Source organism: Microcebus murinus, unplaced genomic scaffold (genome assembly GCF_040939455.1).
Source record: "Microcebus murinus isolate Inina unplaced genomic scaffold, M.murinus_Inina_mat1.0 scaf005_hap2_Mmur4.0, whole genome shotgun sequence".
In the NCBI taxonomy this organism is placed as follows: domain Eukaryota; kingdom Metazoa; phylum Chordata; class Mammalia; order Primates; family Cheirogaleidae; genus Microcebus; species Microcebus murinus.
This window is the reverse complement of record NW_027438951.1, coordinates 278,605-298,480: the sequence shown is the minus strand read 5'-3', so window position 1 is coordinate 298,480 and position 19,876 is coordinate 278,605. Positions and strand designations below refer to the sequence as shown.

The window sequence follows — 19,876 nt, the reverse complement described above, 5'->3', positions numbered from 1 at the left end:
CTGCTGGCAGAGACCCAAGAATGGCTGCGGAGTTGGGGACGGTGGAAAGAAGCAAGGCCCGCTCCAGACTGCGGGTCTCAGACAGCCCCACCCGCACACCCAGATTTCTGGTTGAGCAGGACCATTCCAGCCCCGCCCTGACAGCTTTCCCTGGAAGCAGAGGACAGAACTTTGACCCCTGCTAACTGCCTGAGGGCAGGCTTACCCAACCCAGCTCCACCCAGAACAAGAGCTGACAACAGGACACAAAATCAACAGCATAGCTTGTTCCGACAAGCAAACGCCACCTACTGACAGGGACAGCATCTTGCACAGCCTTTCCACCCCACCCACTGACTCAGTATACAGGGAGTGGCCCAATCTCACCCACAGACACCACTTAACGCCTCAGAAACTAAACAAGCAGTGTGAATACCCAAACAATAACCTAAAGGAAAGAAACAACAACTGATCGACATGGGAAGAAATCAGCAAAAGAACTCAGGAAATATGAAGAACCAAACGGAAAACACACCCCCAAAGAGGAGCACCAGCCCCCTAGAAACGGACACCACCAAAATCAGGCAACCAATATGACAGAAGAGGAATTTTGTATGTGGATCATAAGAACACTCACCCAGCTGCAACAACAACTCAATAACCAACACAAAGAAACCACAAAAAGCCTCCAGGATATGGAAAAAGAATTAGACAAAATGAAGAAAAGTTTAACCGAACTGTTGGAAATGAAGAATCAATTCAAGGAACTACAAAATACAGTGGAAAGTCTCAAGAACAAGGTAGATCAAACAGAAGAAAGAATCTCAGAGCTTGAAGATAACACCCTCCAATTAAATAAATCAGTCACAGAAATAGAGCAGAGAAATAAGAGAAAAGAGAAAAGCCTACAATAGATGTGGGATTATGTGAAGAAACCTAACGTGAGGGTCATACGCTTACCCGAAGGGGAAGAAGACAACACTCAAGGGTTGGACAGGCTGTTTGAAGATATAATAGAGGAAAATTTCCCAGGCCTTGCTCAAAATCTTGATATACAAGTTCAAGAAGCTCAGAGGACCCCTGGAAGATTCAATGCAAACAGGAAGACATCACGACATGCAGTCATCAGACTGACCAAAGTATCAACTAAAGAGGCCCTTCTAAGAGCTGTAAGACAAAAGAAGCAAGTAACATACAAGGGAAAGCCAATTCGAATAACATCAGACTTCTCTAATGAGACTTTACAAGCAAGGAGAGACTGGGGCCCCATTCTCACTCTTTTGAAACAAAACAATGCCCAGCCTAGAATATTATTCCCTGCAAAATTAAGCTTCATATATGAAAGAGAAATAAAAACATTCTCAGACAAGCAAAGGCTCAGAGAATTCACCAAGACAAGACCAGCCCTACAAGAAGTACTTAAAACAGCGTTACGCACGGAACACCATAATAATAACCCACGAATATAAGAATAACCAAAACCCAAAGATATTAAAGGCCAGATATTACAATGGCTCAAGACAGAAATCATAGCAACAACATCCAACCCAACAGAATGATCAGTAATCTACCTTACCTATCAGTTCTCTCAATAAATGTGAATGGCTTAAACTCTCCACTCAAGAGACATAGGCTGGCTGAACGGATAAGAAAATATAGGCCAAGTATATGCTGTCTTCAGGAAACACATCTAACCTGCAAGGATGCATATAGATTAAAAATAAAAGGGTGGAGATCAATATTCCAAGCAAATAGAAGCCAAAAGAAGGCTGGTGTGGCAGTTCTAATTTCAGACGATTTAGTTTTTAAACCAAGAAAAGTAGTGAAAGACAAGGAGCGTCATTACATAATGGTGAAGGGCACAGTCCAACAAGAAAACATAACAATTTTAAATATATATGCACCCAACTTAGGTGCACCCAGATTCATAACGCAAACCTTACTGGAGCTAAGCAAATGGATTATTAGCAACTCCATAATCGCCGGAGATTTCAACACCCCACTGACGGCACAAGACACATCCTCCAAACAGAAAATTGATAAAGAAATAATGGACTTAAACAAAACTCTAGAACAATTGGGTCTGACTGACATTTACAGTACATTCTACCCAAAATCCACTGAACATATATTCTTCTCATGAGCTCATGGGACATTCTCTAAGACTGACCATATGCTAGGACACAAAGAAAATCTCAAGAAATTTAAAAAAATAGAAATCATACCATGTACCTTCTCAGATAATAGTGGAATAAAAGTAGAAATTAACCCTAACAGAAATTGACATTTCTACACAAAAACGTGGAAATTAAATAACCTCCTAGTAAATGATTACTTCATAAATGAAGAAATCATGACGGAAATAAAAAAGTTCTATGAAAAAAACGACAATGGAGAGACAAGTTATCAACTCCTCTGGGACACAGCTAAAGCAATTCTGAGAGGAAAGTTTATCTCCATAAATGCCTATAACCAAAAGACAAGAAGATCACAAATAGACAATCTAATGAAACGACTCAAATCGCTGGAAAAGGAAGAACAGAACAACCCCACACCAAGCAGAAGGAGTGATATCAACAAGATCAAATCAGAACTAAATGAAATTGAAAACAGGGAAGCTATTTAGGAGATTAATAAAACAAAAAGTTGGTTCTTTGAAAAAATAAACAAAATTGACACACCATTGGCTAAGCTAACAAAAAGCAGAAAAGAGAAACCTCTAATAAGCTCCATCAGGAATAAAAAAGGAGATATCACAACTGATCCCAAAGAGATACAAGATACAATTTATGAATACTACAAAAATCTTTATGCACACAAACTGGAAAATGTGGAGGAAATGGACACATTTCTAGAAACACACAGCCTCCCTAGGCTCAACCAGGAAGAAATAGATTCCCTGAACAGACCAATCTCAACAGCTGAAATAGAAACAGCAATTAAAAATCTCCCTAAAAACAAAAGTCCCGGTCTAGATGGCTTCACCCCCGAATTTTACCACACTTACACAGAAGAACTAGTACCTATCTTGCAGAAACTATTCCACAACATCGAGAAGAAGGAAATCCTCCCCGACACCTTTTATGAAGTGAATATTACTCTGATACCAAAACCAGGAAAGGATGCAACAAAAAAAGAAAACTACAGACCAATACCCCTAATGAATATAGATGCAAAAATTTTAAACAAAATCTTAGCTAACCGAATCCAGACACTTATCAAAAAAATAATCCACTACGACCAAGTGGGCTTCATCCCAGGGATGCAGGGATGGTTCAACATACGTAAATCTATAAATGCAATTCACCACATAAACAGAAGCAAAAACAAAGACCACATGATTCTTTCAATAGATGCAGGAAAAGCTTTTGACAAAATTCAACACCATTTCATGATACGAACACTTAAGAAAATAGGCATAGAAGGGACATACCTAAAAATGATACAAGCCATATATGACAGACCCATAGCCAACATCATACTGAATGGGGAAAAATTGAAATCATTCCCTCTTAGAACTGGAAGCAGACAAGGCTGCCCACTATGTCCACTTCTGTTCAACATAGTGCTGGAAGTCTTGGCTACAGCAATCAGACAGGAAAATGGAATCAAAGTTATCCAAATAGGGGCAGAAGAAATCAAACTTTCACTGTTTACTGATGATATGATATTGTATCTAGAAAACCCCAAGGATTCAACCAAGAAACTCCTGGAACTGATCAATGAATTTAGTAAAGTCTCAGGATACAAAATTAATACACAGAAATCAGAGGCATTCATATACGCCAACAACAATCTAATGGAGAACCAAATCAAAGACTCAATTCCCTTCACAATAGCAACAAAGAAATTAAAGTACCTAGGAATTTACTTAACCAAGGACGTAAAAGACCTCTACAGGGAGAACTATGAAACACTGAGGAAGGAAATAGCAGAGGATGTAAACAGATGGAAATCCATACCATGCTCGTGGATCGGCAGACTCAATATCATCAAAATGTCTATACTACCCAAACTGATCTACAGATTCAATGCAATACCTATTGAAATCCCATCAGCATTCTTCACAGATATAGAAAAAATAATTTTATGCTTCGTATGGAACCAAAGAAGACCCCGAATATCAAGAGCAATTGTAGGCAACAAAAACAAAATGGGAGGCATTAATATGCCAGATATCAAACTATACTACAAAGCTGTAGTAATTAAAACAATATGGTATTGGCACAAAAATAGGAATATTGACCAGTGGAACAGATGTGAGAATCCTGATCAAAAACCATCCTCATATAGCCATCTAAACTTTGACAAAGCTGACAAAAACATACGCTGGGGAAAAGAATCCCTTTTCAATAAATGGTGGGGAAATCTGGATAGCCACCTGTAGAAGGCTAAAACAGGACCCACACCTTTCACTCCCACAAAAACCAACTCACGCTGGATAACAGACTTAAACCTAAGGTATGAAACTATTAGAACTCTAGAGAAAAAGGTTGGAAACACTCTTCTAGACATCAGCCTGGGCAAAGAGTTTATGAAGAAATCCCCAAAGACAATCACAGCAGCAACAAAAATAAATAAATGGGGCATGATCAAACTACAAAGCTTCTGCACAGCCAAAGAAATAGTCATGAAAGTAAACAGACAACCTACAGAATGGGAGAAAATTTTTGCATCCTATGCATCCGATAAGGGACTGATAACTAGAATATACTTAGAACTCACGAAAATCAGCAAGAAAAAATCAAATAACTCCATTAAAAAGTGGGCAAAGGACTTGAACAGAAACTTTTCTAAAGAAGACAGAAGTATGGCCAACTAACATTTGAAAAAATGCTCAACATCTCTAATCATCAGGGAAATGTAAATCAAAACCACAGTGAGATATTACTTAACCCCAGTGAGAATGGCCTTTATCAAAAAATCTCCAAACAATAAATGCTGGCATGGTTGCGGAGAGAGAGGAACACTCCTACACTGCTGGTGGGACTGCAAACTAGTTCAACCTCTGTGGAAAGCAATATGGAGATACCTCAAAGTGATACAACTGAATCTACCTTTTGATCCAGGAATCCCATTGCTGGGCATCTACCCAAATGATCCAAATACACTCTACAAAAAAGACACCTGCACTCGAATGTTTATAGCAGCACAATTCATAATTGCAAGGCTGTGGAAACAGCCCAAGTGCCCATCAATCCAAGAATGGATTAATAAAATGTGGTATATGTATACCATGGAGTACGATTCAGGTCTAAGAAACAATGGTGATATAGCACATCTTATATTTTCCTGGTTAGAGCTGGAACCCATATTACTAAGTGAGGTATCTCAAGAATGGAAAAACAAGCACCAGATATATTCTCCAGCAAACTGGTATTAACTTAGTAGCACCTAAGTGGACACATAGGTACTATAGTTATCAGGTATTGGGCAGGTGGGAGGGGGGAGTGGGGCAGATATATACATACATAATGAGTGAGATGTGCACCATCTGGGGGATGATCATGCTGGAGACTCAGACTTTTTGGGGGAGGGGGGAAATGGGCATTTATTGAAATCTTAAAATCTGTACCCCCATAATATGCCAAAATAATAAACAAAATAAAAAAACAGTAAGAAGGCCATAGGTAAAGATCTAATGGGAGTTCATTTGATAAGGAAATTTAGTTATTTCTGTGGCAAACAGCATATTAACATAACCTAAATTATGACTGAAAATGTGTGGACATATCATGAACAGTGTGGGTATTAACAAATTTTTATGAACTTCATACAATTTATGAAGCATTTATGTTAATAACATATACCCATGTAAGCTAAAGAAGGTTAAATATCACTTTTATTTGACGATGCTCCTCATGTAATTTAACATACGTAAACTTAATTAGTTTAATATTTTTTTATAAGGTAGAGACAAACCTTTGAGATTTTTCTCGGGCCCTCTGGGAAATCTCATAGTTTGAGATCAAAACACCCCATTTAGAACTTGATTTTAGGAAGTTTGTAAAAAATATGAAAATGTTTGAACATTTTGGTCAAATAGGATCACAGATCATTATGAAACACTAATAATTACGTAACCAAAGTATAATGAAAGATTTTAAAGGCAAATACAGAAGGTTACATAGTTGTGAATAAAACTTAGCTCCTTTAATATTGACAAGACTCAGTTTTTGTAAGTAATCAAAAACCTGATAAAGACAACATGCAGCATAAGAAATTCTTTTGCTAAGACAGAATCATTGCTGGGCAGATTACTTGAAAGGTAAAGAAAAACCTTTGTATAATTTATTTTTATAGCTATTTTTTTATTTCAGCATATTACAGAGGTACAAATGTTTAGGTTACATATATTGCCCTTGCCACACCCAAGTCAGAGCTTCAAGTGTCTCCATCCCCTAGACGGTGCGCACTGCACCCATTAGGTGTGAATATATACATCCCCTCCTCCCCCCTCCCACCTGCTGGACACCTGATGAATGTTACTACTATATATAATTTCTTAATAAGAACAGATCAATAATCCAAGAAAACATAATTTTAACAGAAAGAAAAAACCAAATTCTAGTTTTGTGTCAGTTTGCTTTTGATATTAAATCTCATTAAAAATTGTTATAATAAATGCATTCAATTTTAGACAACTAACCACACAAGATTCTTTTTTTTTTTTTTTTTTTTTTTTGAGACAGAGTCTTACTGTGTTGCCTGGGCTAGAGTATCGTGGCTTCAGCCTAGCTCACAGCAACCTCAAACTCCTGGGCTCAAGCGATCCTCCTGCCTCAGCCTCACAAGTAGCTGGGACTACAGGCGCGTGCCACCATGCCTGGCTTATTTTTTGTATATATTTTTAGTTGGCCAATTAATTTCTTCCCATATTTAGTAGAGACGGGGTCTTGCTCTTGCTCATATTGGTTTCAAACTCCTGACCTTGAGCGATCCTCCTGCCTTGGCCTCCCAGAGTACTAGGATTACAGGTGTGAGCCACCGCGCCTAGCCTAACCACACAAGATTCTATCTCTATCCTTTCTTTACCCAATTTTAATTCTTCTTTTTCATTTTGAAACAATCTTTAAATAAACTCCAGTGTAGGAAAAAATTTACTCTTTTTTTTCCTCATCAAAAACACATCTTTATACCTTATACATTTTCTTATTAAAGTATATATCCTTAGTTTCTTTGTATACTTTGCAGTATAGAGTTGTTCCCCTTATAATTTCTAGTAGTTTTAATTACATATGTTAATTAAAATTTTTAACTTAGTAACTTTAATTTCTTATGAAGACTAGGAAGTAAGCAATTGTGAACTGTCACGTACCAACATTTTGTAGATTAACACCATTTCATAACTTCCAGAAACATATGCTCCTTATAGTAGAATTTTTCAGTGTAGCACAGAATGTGTTTACTAACAGACCCAAATATCTTTAGTTCCTCCACAATAAGACCCCAAAAGTGGATAAATTTAAACTTTTGTTCAGCAATTAATGTTTTAGTATGTTATCTTATTTGAAAATGATCTAGATATCTATTGAATACCCATTGTTGACCTAGCTTTGAGGTTTCAAGTTACCAAAAAGATTTTGGAAACTGTTTTTAGGCAGACATATTAAAAATACAATTATTATCGAAAAGTTTATTTATAAACTTTTATTTCACTTATATGTATTTAATTAACTTTTTCCTTAACATTTATACTTGAATGGGTCATAAAAATTTCATGGGTTATTAAACAAAGCTAGCTATAATCTTAAGTTATTTTTTGGTTTACAGATCAGACAAATATCAAAAACATCACAGAAGATAAGAAACTAAAAAGTTAAACATATGATCTTTCCCTCTTTTTCCTTACTTTTATGTTTAACATACATCAAGGAATTTATTTTTATTGTACATTTTGTTCTTAGGATGGATTTATAATTTTATAATCTTAAATATCTAGTAGCAATAACATGAGCTCAATTGACTAGTAAACCTAGGTAGAAAAAATTGTATGTCTGCATTATATTCAATGCTGACAACTCTGAAGACATTTTTGTTTTTATTTTACCAACAATCTTTTAAAAATCTGTCTTGAAAACTAGTTATTTATCTTTATTTTATAAAATTATATATATATATTTATGGTGTACAACAGGATGTTTTAATATATGTATACATTGTATAATGATTAAATCAAGCTAATTAACAAATCCATTACCTCATGTATTTATCATTTTTTGTGGTAAGAACATTTTAAATCTACTGTCTTAGCAATTTTCAATATATAATATATAATATCATTAACTAAAGCCAATATGTTTTACAATAGATCTCCTAGACTTATTTCTCATGTCTAGCTGAAATGTTGTGTATTTTGACCAACATTTTTCCAATCCTCTTCTCACTACCCCGTGTCTCCCCTAGTAGCCATTATACTACTCTCTCCTTCTATGAGTTCAACATTTTTTTTATTCCACACATAAGTAAGATCATGTGATATTTATCTTTCTGTGCCTGGCTTATTTCATTTAGCATAATGACCTCCAGGTTCATCCATGTTGTTGCAAATGGCAGGATTTCATTGTTTTCAAAGGCTGAATAATATTCCATTGTGTAATGTACCTCATTTTCTTTATCCATTCAGCCGTTCATGGTTAGGTTTATTCCATGTCTTGGGTATTGTGAATAGTGCTGTAATGAACATGGGAGTGCAGATATCTTTTCTATGTTCTGGTTTTATTTCCTTTGAATATATATCCAGCAGTAAGATTGCTGGATCATATGGTAGTTCTATTTTAGTTTTTTGAGGCTCCACCATACAATTTTTCCATAATGGCTCTAATAATTTACATTCCCACCAACAGTATACAAGAGTTTCCTTTTCTCCATATCCTTGCCAACATTTGTCATCTCTTATCATTTTTTTTTATTTATCATATTATGGAGGTACAAATATTGTTAGGGTTACAAATATTGCTCCTGCTCCCTCCCTCCCCCCGATGTGTCCAATCCCCCAGTGGTGTGTATCACACACGTTATGGAAGCATACACACCTTTCCTCCTCCCCCCTACTGCCTGCCAACCACCCGATAAAAAGTTTTGTTTTGATTTTTTTTTTGACATTTTGGTTACATTGTATATCTTTGCCTCTCCCTAAGAAGGGTTAGAGTTATGCCCTTCCCCTCTAAAATACTCGCCACCTCCCTAAGATTGGGTCCCCCTCCTCTCAAATCTCTGGTGAGCATTGCCACCATTTGAAAACCATAGTTTTAATCAGTGAGTACCAATTTGATGGCGAATAGATGTAGAGCCCATTTTCCATGCCTTGTTTTGCCTCACTTTGGATAACGGGCTTAAGCTTAATCCAGGATAGCATAAACGGTGCTAGCTCACCGTCATTTCTTAGGATTGAGTAATATTCCATTGTGAGGATATACCACGTTTTAATTATCCACTCATGAATTGATGGGCTCTTGGGTTGTTTCCATGGCCGTGCAGTAGTGAATTGTGCTGCTATAAACATTCGGGTGCAGATGTCTTTATAATACAATGTCTTATGCTCTTTTGGGTAGATGCCCAACAATGCTATTGCAGGGTCGAATGGTATTTCTATTGTTAGCTGTTTGAGGTATCTCCAAATTCTTTTCCACAAAGGTTGCACTAATTTGCAGTCCCACCAGCAGTGTAGGAGTGTTCCTGTCTCTCCACATCCTCGCCAGCATTTGTTGTTTTGGGATTTCTTGATGTAGGCCTTTCTTACTGGGGTTAGGTGGTATCTCATTGTGGTTTTGATTTGCATTTCTCTAATAATTAGAGAAGTTGAGCATTTCTTTATATGTTTGCATGCCATTATTCTGTCTTCTTTGGAGAAGTTTCTTTTTATTCCTGTCGCCCATTTCTTGTTGGGATTGTTTGATTTTTTCTTGTTAATTCTTTTAAGTTCTAGATAGATTCTTGTTATTAGACCTTTATCAGAGGTGTAGAGAGCAAATATTTTCTCCCACTCTGTGGGTTGTCTGTTTGCTCTACTGATGGTTTCCTTGGCTGTGCAGAAACTTTTTAATTTGATCAGATCCCATTTGTTTATCTTTGATGCTGCAGTCATTGCCTTGGGGGTCTTCCTCAAAAATTCTTTGCCTAGGCCAATGTCTGATAGGGTTTTCCCAAAATCTTCCTCTAGGATTTTTAAGGTTTCATGCCTTAAGTTTAAGTCTGTTATCCATCTCGATTGAATTTTTGTGAGAGGTGAGAGGTAGGGATCCTGATTCACTCTTCTGCATGTAGCTAGCCAGTTTTCCTAGCAGCATTTATTGAAGAGAGATTCTTTTCCCCAATGTATATTCTTGTCAGCTTTATCAAAGATTAGATTACTGTATACTGATGGTTTCATCTCTGGTATCTCAGATCTATTCCAGATATCTATCCTTCTGTTCTTGTGCCAGTACTATGCTGATTTAACTATTATTGGTTTATAGTACAGCTTGAAGTCAGGAAGACTGATGCCTCCCAGTTTGTTCTTTTTATTTGAGATTGCTTTGGCTATACGAGGTTTTTTCTGGTTCCATACGAAGTGAATAATTATTTTTTCTAGATCCGTAAAGAATGTTGATGGTATTTTGATGGGGATTGCATTGATTCTGTAGATCACTTTAGGTAATATTGACATTTTAACTATATTGATTCTACCAATCCATGAACAAGGTAGATTTTTCCATCTGTTTAAATCTTCTGCAATTTCTTTTTTTAGTGTTTCATAGTTCTCCTTGTATAAATCTTTTGTATCTTTCGTTAGGTATACTCCTAGATATTTAATTTTCTTTGGGGCTATAGTAAAGTGTATTGCGTTTTTCATTTGAGTTTCTGCTTGATGGTTCTTGGCATATATGAATGCTTGTGACTTGTGTACATTGATTTTATAACCTGAAACTTTACCAAATTCGGTTATCAAGTCTAGGAGTCTCTTGGAAGAGTCCATGGGGTTTTCTAGGTATAATATCATATCATCGGTGAAGAGCGAGAGTTTGATTTCATCTGCCCCCACTTGTATTCCCTTAATACCCCTCTCCTGCCTGATTGCTATCACTAGGGCTTCAAGTACTATGTTGAATAGGAGAGGAGATAGCGGGCACCCTTGTCTAGTTCCGGATCAAAGGGGGAAAGATTTCAATTTTTCTCCATTTAGAACGATATTAGCAGTGGGTTTGTCATAGATGGATTTAATAAGTTTAAGGTATGAGCCATCTATGCCTATTTTGTTAAGAGTTTTTATCATAAAGGTGTGTTGGACTTTGTCAAATGCTTTTTCTGCATCTATTGACAGAATCATATGGTCTTTGTTCTAGATTTTATTTATGAAGTGAATTGCATTTATAGACTTGTGTATGTTGAACCATCCTTGCATCTCTGGAATAAAGCCCACCTGGTCATGGTGAATTATTTTTTTGATGTGCTGCTGAATTCTATTTGCTAAAATTTTATTTAGTATTTTTGCATCTGTATTCATGAGGGATATTGGTCTGTAATTTTCTTTTTTTGTTGTGTCCTTTCCTGGCTTTGGTATGAAGGTGATATTGGCTTCGTAGAATGAGTTAGGAAGGATTTTATCCTTCTCAATGGTGTGGAATAGTTTCTGTAGTATAGGTATGAGTTCATCTTTGTATGTTTGGTAGAACTCTGAAGTGTAGCCATCTGGCCGAGGACTTTTCCCTTTGGGCAGGTTTTTAATTACTGCTTCCATTTCTGAGCTTCAGATTGGTCTGGTTAGCAATTCTGTTGCCTCCTGCGTGATCTTAGGGAGGTTGTATGAATCCAAGAATTTGTCCAGTTCATCTTCGTGCTGTAGTTTTTGGGCATATAGTTTTTTATAATAGTCAAATATATAATGTTTTGTATTTCTTTGGTATATGTTGTGATCTCTCCTTTTTCATTCCTTATTGAGTTTATTACAGTCCTTTCCCTTTGGGTCCTTGTCAGTTTAGCAAGAGGGCCATCAATTTTGTTTATCTTTTCAAAAAACCAGCTTCTGGTTTTGCTGATTTTTAGTATAGTTCTCTTGTTCTCCATTTCATTCAGTTCTGCTTTGATCTTTGTTATTTCTTTTCTTCTATTAGGATTAGAATTTGTTTGCTCTTCTTTTTCCAGTTCCTTGAGCTTATTCATTAGGTTGTCAGTATCTAAGCTTTCTGTTTTTTGGATGTGAGTGTTAATTGCTATTAGTTTTCCTCTGAGGTAAGCTTTTGCTGTATCCCTCAGGTTTTGGTAAGAGGTATCACCGTTATCATTTTGTTCGAAGAAATTCTCGATTTCCCTCTGAATTTCTTCCTTTACCCAATAATTTTTCAATAATAGATTGTTTAGTTTCCATGATTTTGTGAGGGGTTGAGTGTTTCTATAGGAATTGAACTGTAATTTTATACTGTTATGGGCAGAGAAGGTACAAGGTATAATTTCTATTTTCTTTAATTTTTTGAGATCTGATTTGCGGCCTAGGATGTGATCAATTTTGGAGTAGGATCCATGGGCTGCTGAAAAGAATGTAAATTCAAGTTTGTTTGGATGGAATGCTCTATAGAGACTGTCAGACCTTTTTGAGCAAGTGCTTTATTCAGGTCCGTTATTTCTTTGCTTATTTTCTGTTTGGAGATTCTATCCAGATCATTTAATGGGATGTTGAAGTCCCCTGCTACTATGGTAGTATTATGTAATAAGGTGTTTAGATTAAATAAGGTTTGCTTTAAGTAATTGGGTGCTCCTGTATTGGGTGCGTAGAGATTAAGAATTGTTAAATCTTCATGTTGGATCTTTCCTTTCACCATTATATAATGGCCATCTTTATCCTTTTTAACTTTTGCTATTTTAAAGCTTATATTATCTGCAAATAGTATAGCTACTCCAGCTTTCTTTTGACTTCCGTTTGACTGGATGATAATTTTCCAACCCTTGACCTTCAGCAGGCGGGCATCTTTGTGAGTTAGATATGTTTCCTGTAGACCGCAGATGCTAGGCTTGTGCATTATTATCCACTCTGCAAGTGTATGTCTCTTCAGAGGACAGTTTAAGCTATTTACATTTATTGAGAGGATTGACATTGGAGGAAGATTACCATTCATATTGTTGGGTGTAATCTTGTTGCTTTGTCTTACTCCTTGAGCCATCATTTAGTTCGAGATCTAAACTTTATTTCTTTGATGATTTCACTTTGAGGAGTGTCTACTGCCCTGTTCGGTTAGAAATGCGGGTCTAAGAATTTCCTGTAGGAATGGTCTGGTCTTTGCAAATTCCTTCAGTGATTGTTTGTCTGAGAAGGACTTTATTTCTCCCTCATAGATGAAACTTAATTTTGCCGGATAAAGAATTCTAGGTTGGGCTTTGTTCTGTTTTAGAAGATTAAGGATAGGCACCCACTCCCTCCTGGCTTGTAAGGTTTCAGATGGGAAATCAGCTGTTAGTCTGATCGGCTTACCTTTATAGGTCATTTGCTGCTTTGGTCTTCCTGCACGGAGAATGGTTTCTTTCACATTTACTTTGGTCAGCATAAAAATCACGTGGCGAGGTGATTGCCTTTTCTCATTGAGTGTCCCAGGATTTCTGTGTGCTTCTTGTATTTGGATATCAACATTTCTAGCCAGGCCTGGCGTATTTTCCTCCAGTATTCCGTGAAATGAATTTTCCAGCCCTTAAGAATGTTCCTCTTCCCCTTCAGGAATCCCAATCAATCTGATATTTGGTTTTTTAACATAATCTTACACTTCCTGTAAACTTTGGTCTTGTTTCTTGTTTCTGTGTTCCCTTTCTTCCTCTGATTTGTTTAGAGCATAGGCATAATCTTCAAGTTCTGAGATTCTTTCTTCTGCATGGTCCATCCTGTTCTTTAGGCTTTCCACTAAATTATGGAGATCCATGATTGTTTCCTTCATTGCCAGAATTTCTGTTTGGTTTTTCTTGATAGTCTCAATTTCTTCAGAGAATCTTTCATTCATTTCTTGTATTGTTCTTGTAGTTTCTCTATGTTGTGATTCTATTTTCTCTTCAATTCCATTCAGTTTTGTAGCAATCTATATTCGGTAATCTTCCTCTGTCAGTTTACTCATATCATGTATGTTGGAGTCAGATGATGGAGAATGAGTATTTTGCTCTGCAAGTGACTTTTCTCTCTGTTCCTTCATGTTTCCTGTAAACTTTTGCTGGTTCGTTCTCATCTGGACGCTTTATTGAGGATCGGAGATGCAGGAAATAGATTATGGGCTGAAATCAGCTGTGCTTGAGTTGCCAGGGACCACTGAGAATCTCCACTAAGGGGTGAAGCTTGTCCCTTTTCTGTTTGTCATCAGTGGAGCTTTAGCCGCAACAGACCCCTGGCAAGGATCCATGGAGGATGGCGCTAGCCCCCTCTTACGCCCTTTCCTGGGCAGAGCTCAAGCAGCTGGGGGCCACAGACAAGTTCCTCTGAGGGGTGAAAACTTTCCTCGCCTTGTTGGTGGGTCTTGGGCCACTGGAAACCCTTGGGGAGGGTCCGCGGAGGATGGCTCTCACTCTGCTTTCTGTCCCTTTACTGGGAGAGTTCAAGCTGCTGAGAACCGCAGACAAGATCTGCCGAGGGGTGAACACTATCCGCGCGTCCCCGCATCTGTGGGTGTGGGACACTGGAGACCTCTGGGCAGGGTCCGCAGAGATGGCTCTCACCCAACCTTCTGTCCCTTCACCAGGAGAGTTCAAGCAGCTGGGAACCACGAACAAGTTCCGCAGAGGGGTGAAAACTATTTGTGTGTCCTCGCGGCGGCAGGCCGTGGGATGCTGGAGACCCCTGTGGTGGGTCTGCAGAGGATGGCTCTCACCCCGCCTTCTGTCCTTTCACCGGCAGAGCTCAAGCAGCTGGGAACCGCGGACAAGTTCTGCGGAGGGGCGAAAACTATCTGTGTGTCCCTGTGGCAGTGAGGCGTGAGACGCTGGAGACCTGTGTGGAGGGTCTGCAGAGTTTGGCTCTCATCCCACCTTCTGTCCCTTCACCAGGAGAGTTTAAGAGGCTGGGAACCACGGACAAGTTCCGCCAAGGGGTGAACACTATCTGCGTATCTCCACGGCCGTAAGGCGTGAGATGCTGGAGACCCCTGTGGAGGGTCCGCAGAGTTTGGCTCTCACCCCACCTTCTATCCCTTAACCAGGAGAGTTCAAGGGCCTGGGAACTGCAGACAAGTTCCACTGAGGGGTGAACACTATCCGCACGTCTCCGCGGTGGCGAGGCGTGAGACGCTGGAGGCCCCTGGGGAGGGTACGCAGAGTTTGGCTCTCACCCCGCCTTCTGTCCCTTAACTGGGAGAGTTCAAGGGGCTGGGAACCGCGGACAAGTTCTGCCGAGGGGTGAACACTGCGCCTCCCCGCGGTGGCTGGGTGTGGGACGCTGGAGATCCCTGGAAGGGTCCGCAGAGTTTGGCTGTCACCCCACCTTCTGTCCCTTCACTGGGAGAGTTCAAGTGGCTGGCAACCGTGGACGAGTTCCGCCGAGGGGTGAAAACTATCGGGGCGTCCCCGGCAGCGGTGCGGCTTGGGCCACTGGATACTCTGGGGGTCCACGGAGAATGGCTCTTACTCTGCTTCTGTCCCTTCACCGGCAAAACTCAAGGGGCTGGGAACCGCGGACAAATTCCACCGAGGGGCGAAAACTATCTGCATCCTCGGTGGCTTCGGAGCTTTGGCCACTGGAGACCCGGGAGGGTCCCAGAGGATGGCTCTCACTCCCTTCTTCCACTTCCTCCCTTACAGGGCTTGGCCGCTGCCCGAGTCCACCAGGCAACTGAGTCAAATGAGCAATCTGTCTCACTTTTCTGTCCCTTCACAAGCGAGGCATACGCTGCTGGTGTTTATAGATCTCCCAGCAAAGGCGACCTTACACCGTGCCCTGGAGATTTCAGATTACTTTCCACTCCTGCCTCCTCTCCAACCTGCCTGCCTGTCCGTGTTACCGCTTCACACTGTCTTCAGGCACTTTCCTGCTTTCGTGGGCGTGGAGGTTGGTGAAGGAGAAGTCGTCCCCCTGTGGGAAGGATCACACAGCCATTTGGCTGGCTGCTGAGCGCGGCCAGCTTACACTCCAATCTGCGCATTACCACTCGGATTCTCGGAACTTCACAGTAAATCCACTGAGTCACTTTCTTCCTTTTCCCGGCACTGCTGCCCCTAGAAACTTCCCTGCAATTCCGTGAAGCTGATCCTGTGGGAGAACTACCCACTCGAGTGATTTAGGCCGTGTTCTTCACCTCCCACTCCAAGAACAGAGAGCAAGGAGGTCATCCCTAGTCTGCCATTTTTAACAAAGCCTCCTATCGTTTTGATCATAGTCATTCTAATAGGTGTGAGATAGGTGATATCTCAGCGTGATTTTAATTTGCATTTCCCTAATGATAAGTGATATTGAGCATTTTTTTCATATATCTGTTGGCCATTTGTATGTCTTTTGAGAAATGTCTATTCAAGTCATTTGGCCATTTTTGATTCATATTATTTGTTTTATTCCTATTGAGTTGTTTGAGTTCCTTATATATTTTGGATATTAATCCCTTTTCATATATATGGCTTGCAAATATTTTCTACCAATCCATAGATTATCTCTTTACTGTTAATTGTTTCACTTTCTGTGCAGAAGCTTTTTAGTTTACTATAGTCCCATTTATCTATTTTTGCTTTTGTTGCCTGAGCTTTTGGGGTCAAATCCAAAAAAATCATTGCCTCAACCAATGTCGTGTAGTTTTTGCTCTATGTTTTCTTCCAGTGGTTTTATAATTTAGGCCTTATGTTTATATTTTAATTAATTTTGATCATTTAGTTGATTTTTATAAAAAAATAAAATGGTGTGAGATAAAGATTCAATTTTGTTTTTCTGCTTGTGAATATTCAGTTTTCCCAGCACACTTTATTGAATAGAGTGTTCTTTTTCCCTTAGATCTGACATGAAGTGGTGTCAACCTTCAGAGACAGAAATTAGTGGTGGAATGAACTGGCAGTTGAATACCTGCACCTGCATGTCAACCATCTGGAATTCCATTGCTACTCCTGTTTCCTACATGGTAACATTTGGGCTATATTATTAGTTTAGTTTTTTGATATATACATATAACATAGATATTTATATTAAGGAAGTAGGTAGAACAGAAATGTTTTCTTTTTAATCTATTTTAATATATTACACTAATATTTATTATATGCATATTAAGCTAATTATTCCATAAATTAAAATGTGAAAATTTAAATTTGAGATCTCTATAAGGCCTACAGTTCACTCTCCATCACAGAATCTATACTTCCACTATTTTGTTCCACTCCTATTAAGCACCTGTTAGCTACCAGACACAGTGCTTAAATGGTAAAGACACAGAATCAAATAGAACTAGACTCTCCTCTCAAGGAGATATTATAGTAAATATATAAATGTCATCAAATGAAGACATTGAATATTGTAAATGCTAAGGTAGAATACTTTGGAGGATGTATTGGTTATTTTTATAAAGGATCTGAACATGAGGTAAAAGGAGATGAGGTGAATCTATTGTATATTTCAAAATAGCTAGAAGACAATAATTCAAATGTTTCTAAGATAAAGAAAAGAAATATTTAAGGTGATGTATAGACTAGTTACCCTCATTTTATCATTACAAATTATATGAATGTATTAAATATCACATGTACAATGAATATATGCATCTGTTAGGTATCAAATTTTTTTTTAAAGGAGATGAGATGAATTGACAGTCATTGTTCACCAATGGGGCAATGGCATGACAAGGTGAAGGAGCAGGAAACTTCATGGGCTATTTAGAAAAACATAAGTAGCTTAACATGGCTGTAGCATAATGTATGATAGATACAACAGGAGGTAAATCTAAAGAGGTTAACCCAGGCCAAAACTTGTATAAGAGTTTACCTTATATGCAGTGGGGAGCCAAAGCTATAACATGATCATATTTATTTTACTTTTTTTTAAAGATTAGTGTGGGAAGAGTGTGGAAGATGGATAGTAGGCAAGTAAGACAACACAGAATGAAGAAGTTAGTTAGTTAGGTGGTCTTTTCAAGTCATACAGCAAGAGATCTAGAGTGGCCTGGTCTAGAATAGTGACAGTAGAAATCAAAAGAGAGTTGAGAGATACACATATAGAATTGATAGGACTTGCTTATGGATTGAAAGTTGAAATATAGGTCCCCAATAAATTACATGCAATTTTAAAATCAAAAAATCTCTGGAAAACAAATTTATTTTATATTTGTGACAAACCCTTGTGGCTGTAAAATATTACCTGAAATATAATAAGGCTATAGTCATTATTTATTTTACTAAGTGCAAATATTTATACATGATCTTGTTAGCAAAATGCTATAGAAATATTTTTTTTTTATTACGGCATATTATGGAGATACAGGTTTTAAGGTTTCAATAAATGCCCATTTCTTCCCCTCCCCCCACAAGTCTGAGTCTCCAGCATGACCATCCTCCAGATGGTACACATCTCACTCATTATGTATTTATATACCCGCCCCCCTTCCCCCTCCCACCTGCTTAATACCCTATTACTGTAGAATCTATGTGACCACTTAGGTGCTACTCAGTTAATACCAGTTTGCTGGAGAATATATCTGGTGCTTGTTTTTCCATTCTTGGGATACTTCACTTAGTAGTATGGGTTCCAGCTCTATCCAGGAAAATATAAGATGTGCTATATCACCATTGTTTCTTAGAGCTGAATAGTACTCCATGGTATACATATAACACATTTTATTAATCAATTCTTGGATTGATGGGCATTTGGGCTGTTTCCACAGCCTTGCAATTATGAATTGTGCGGCTATAAACATTCGAGTGCAGGTGTCTTTTTTGTAGAGTGTCATTGGATCATTTGGGTAGATACCTAGCAATGGGATTGCTGGATCAAATGGTAGATTCAGTTGTATTGCTTTAAGGTATATCCATATTGCTTTCCACAGAGATTGAAATAGTTTGCAATCCCACCAGCAGTGTAGGAATGTTCCTCTCTCTCCGCAACCACGCCAGCATTTATTATTTGGAGATTTTTTGATAAAGGCCATTCTCACTGGGGTTAAGTGATATCTCATTGTGGTTTTAATTTGCATTTCCCTAATGATTAGAGATGTTGAACATTTCTTCATATGTTTGTTGGCCATTCTTCTGTCTTCTTTAGAAAAATTTCTGTTCAAGTCCTTTGCCCACTTTTTAATGGGGTTATTTGATTTTTTCTTGCTGATTTTCGTGAGTTCTAAGTATATTCTAGTTATCAGTCCCTTATCGGATGCATAGGATGCAAAAATGTTCTCCCATTCTGTAGGTTGTCTGTTTGCTTTGATGACTATTTCTTTGGCTGTGCAGAAGCTTTGTAGTTTGATCATGTCCCATTTATTTATTTTTGTTGCTGCTGTGATTGCCTTTGGGGACTTCTTCATAAACTCTTTGCCCAGGCCGATGTCTAGGAGAGTGTTTCCAAGTTTTTCCTCTAGAGTTCTAATAGTTTCATACCTTAGGTTTAAGTCTGTTATCCAGCGTGAGTTGGTTTTTGTGAGAGGTGAAAAGTGTGGGTCCTGTTTTAGCCTTCTACAGGTGGCTATCCAGTTTTCCCAGCACCATTTATTGAAGAGAGATTCTTTTCCCCAGCGTATGTTTTTGTCTGCTTTGTCAAAGATGAGATGGCTATATGAGGATGGTTTTATATCAGGATTCTCACATCTGTTCCACTGGTCAATATTCCTGTTTTTGTGCCAATACCATATTGTTTTAATTACTACAGCTTTGTAGTATAGTTTGATATCTGGCATATTAAGTCCTCCCATTTTGTTTTTGTTGCCTAGAATTGCTCTTGATATTCGGGGTCTTCTGTGGTTCCATACGAAGCGTAAAATTATTTTTTCTATATCTG

At 38.4% G+C, this 19,876-nt stretch overlaps 1 protein-coding gene across 4 annotated transcripts in view; it reads left to right on the top strand.

The window, feature by feature from the left end:
• LOC105867622 (phosphatidylinositol-binding clathrin assembly protein) overlaps positions 1–19,876 on the top strand; it is a 96,967-nt gene that overhangs the window by 66,221 nt on the left and 10,870 nt on the right. For all 4 annotated transcript variants that reach the window (XM_075999777.1, XM_075999774.1, XM_075999775.1 and 1 more), the window contains one exon: positions 16,898–17,021. In XM_075999777.1, the coding sequence (XP_075855892.1) occupies positions 16,898–17,021 (124 nt within the window). The remainder of the gene's footprint in view (positions 1–16,897; positions 17,022–19,876) is intronic.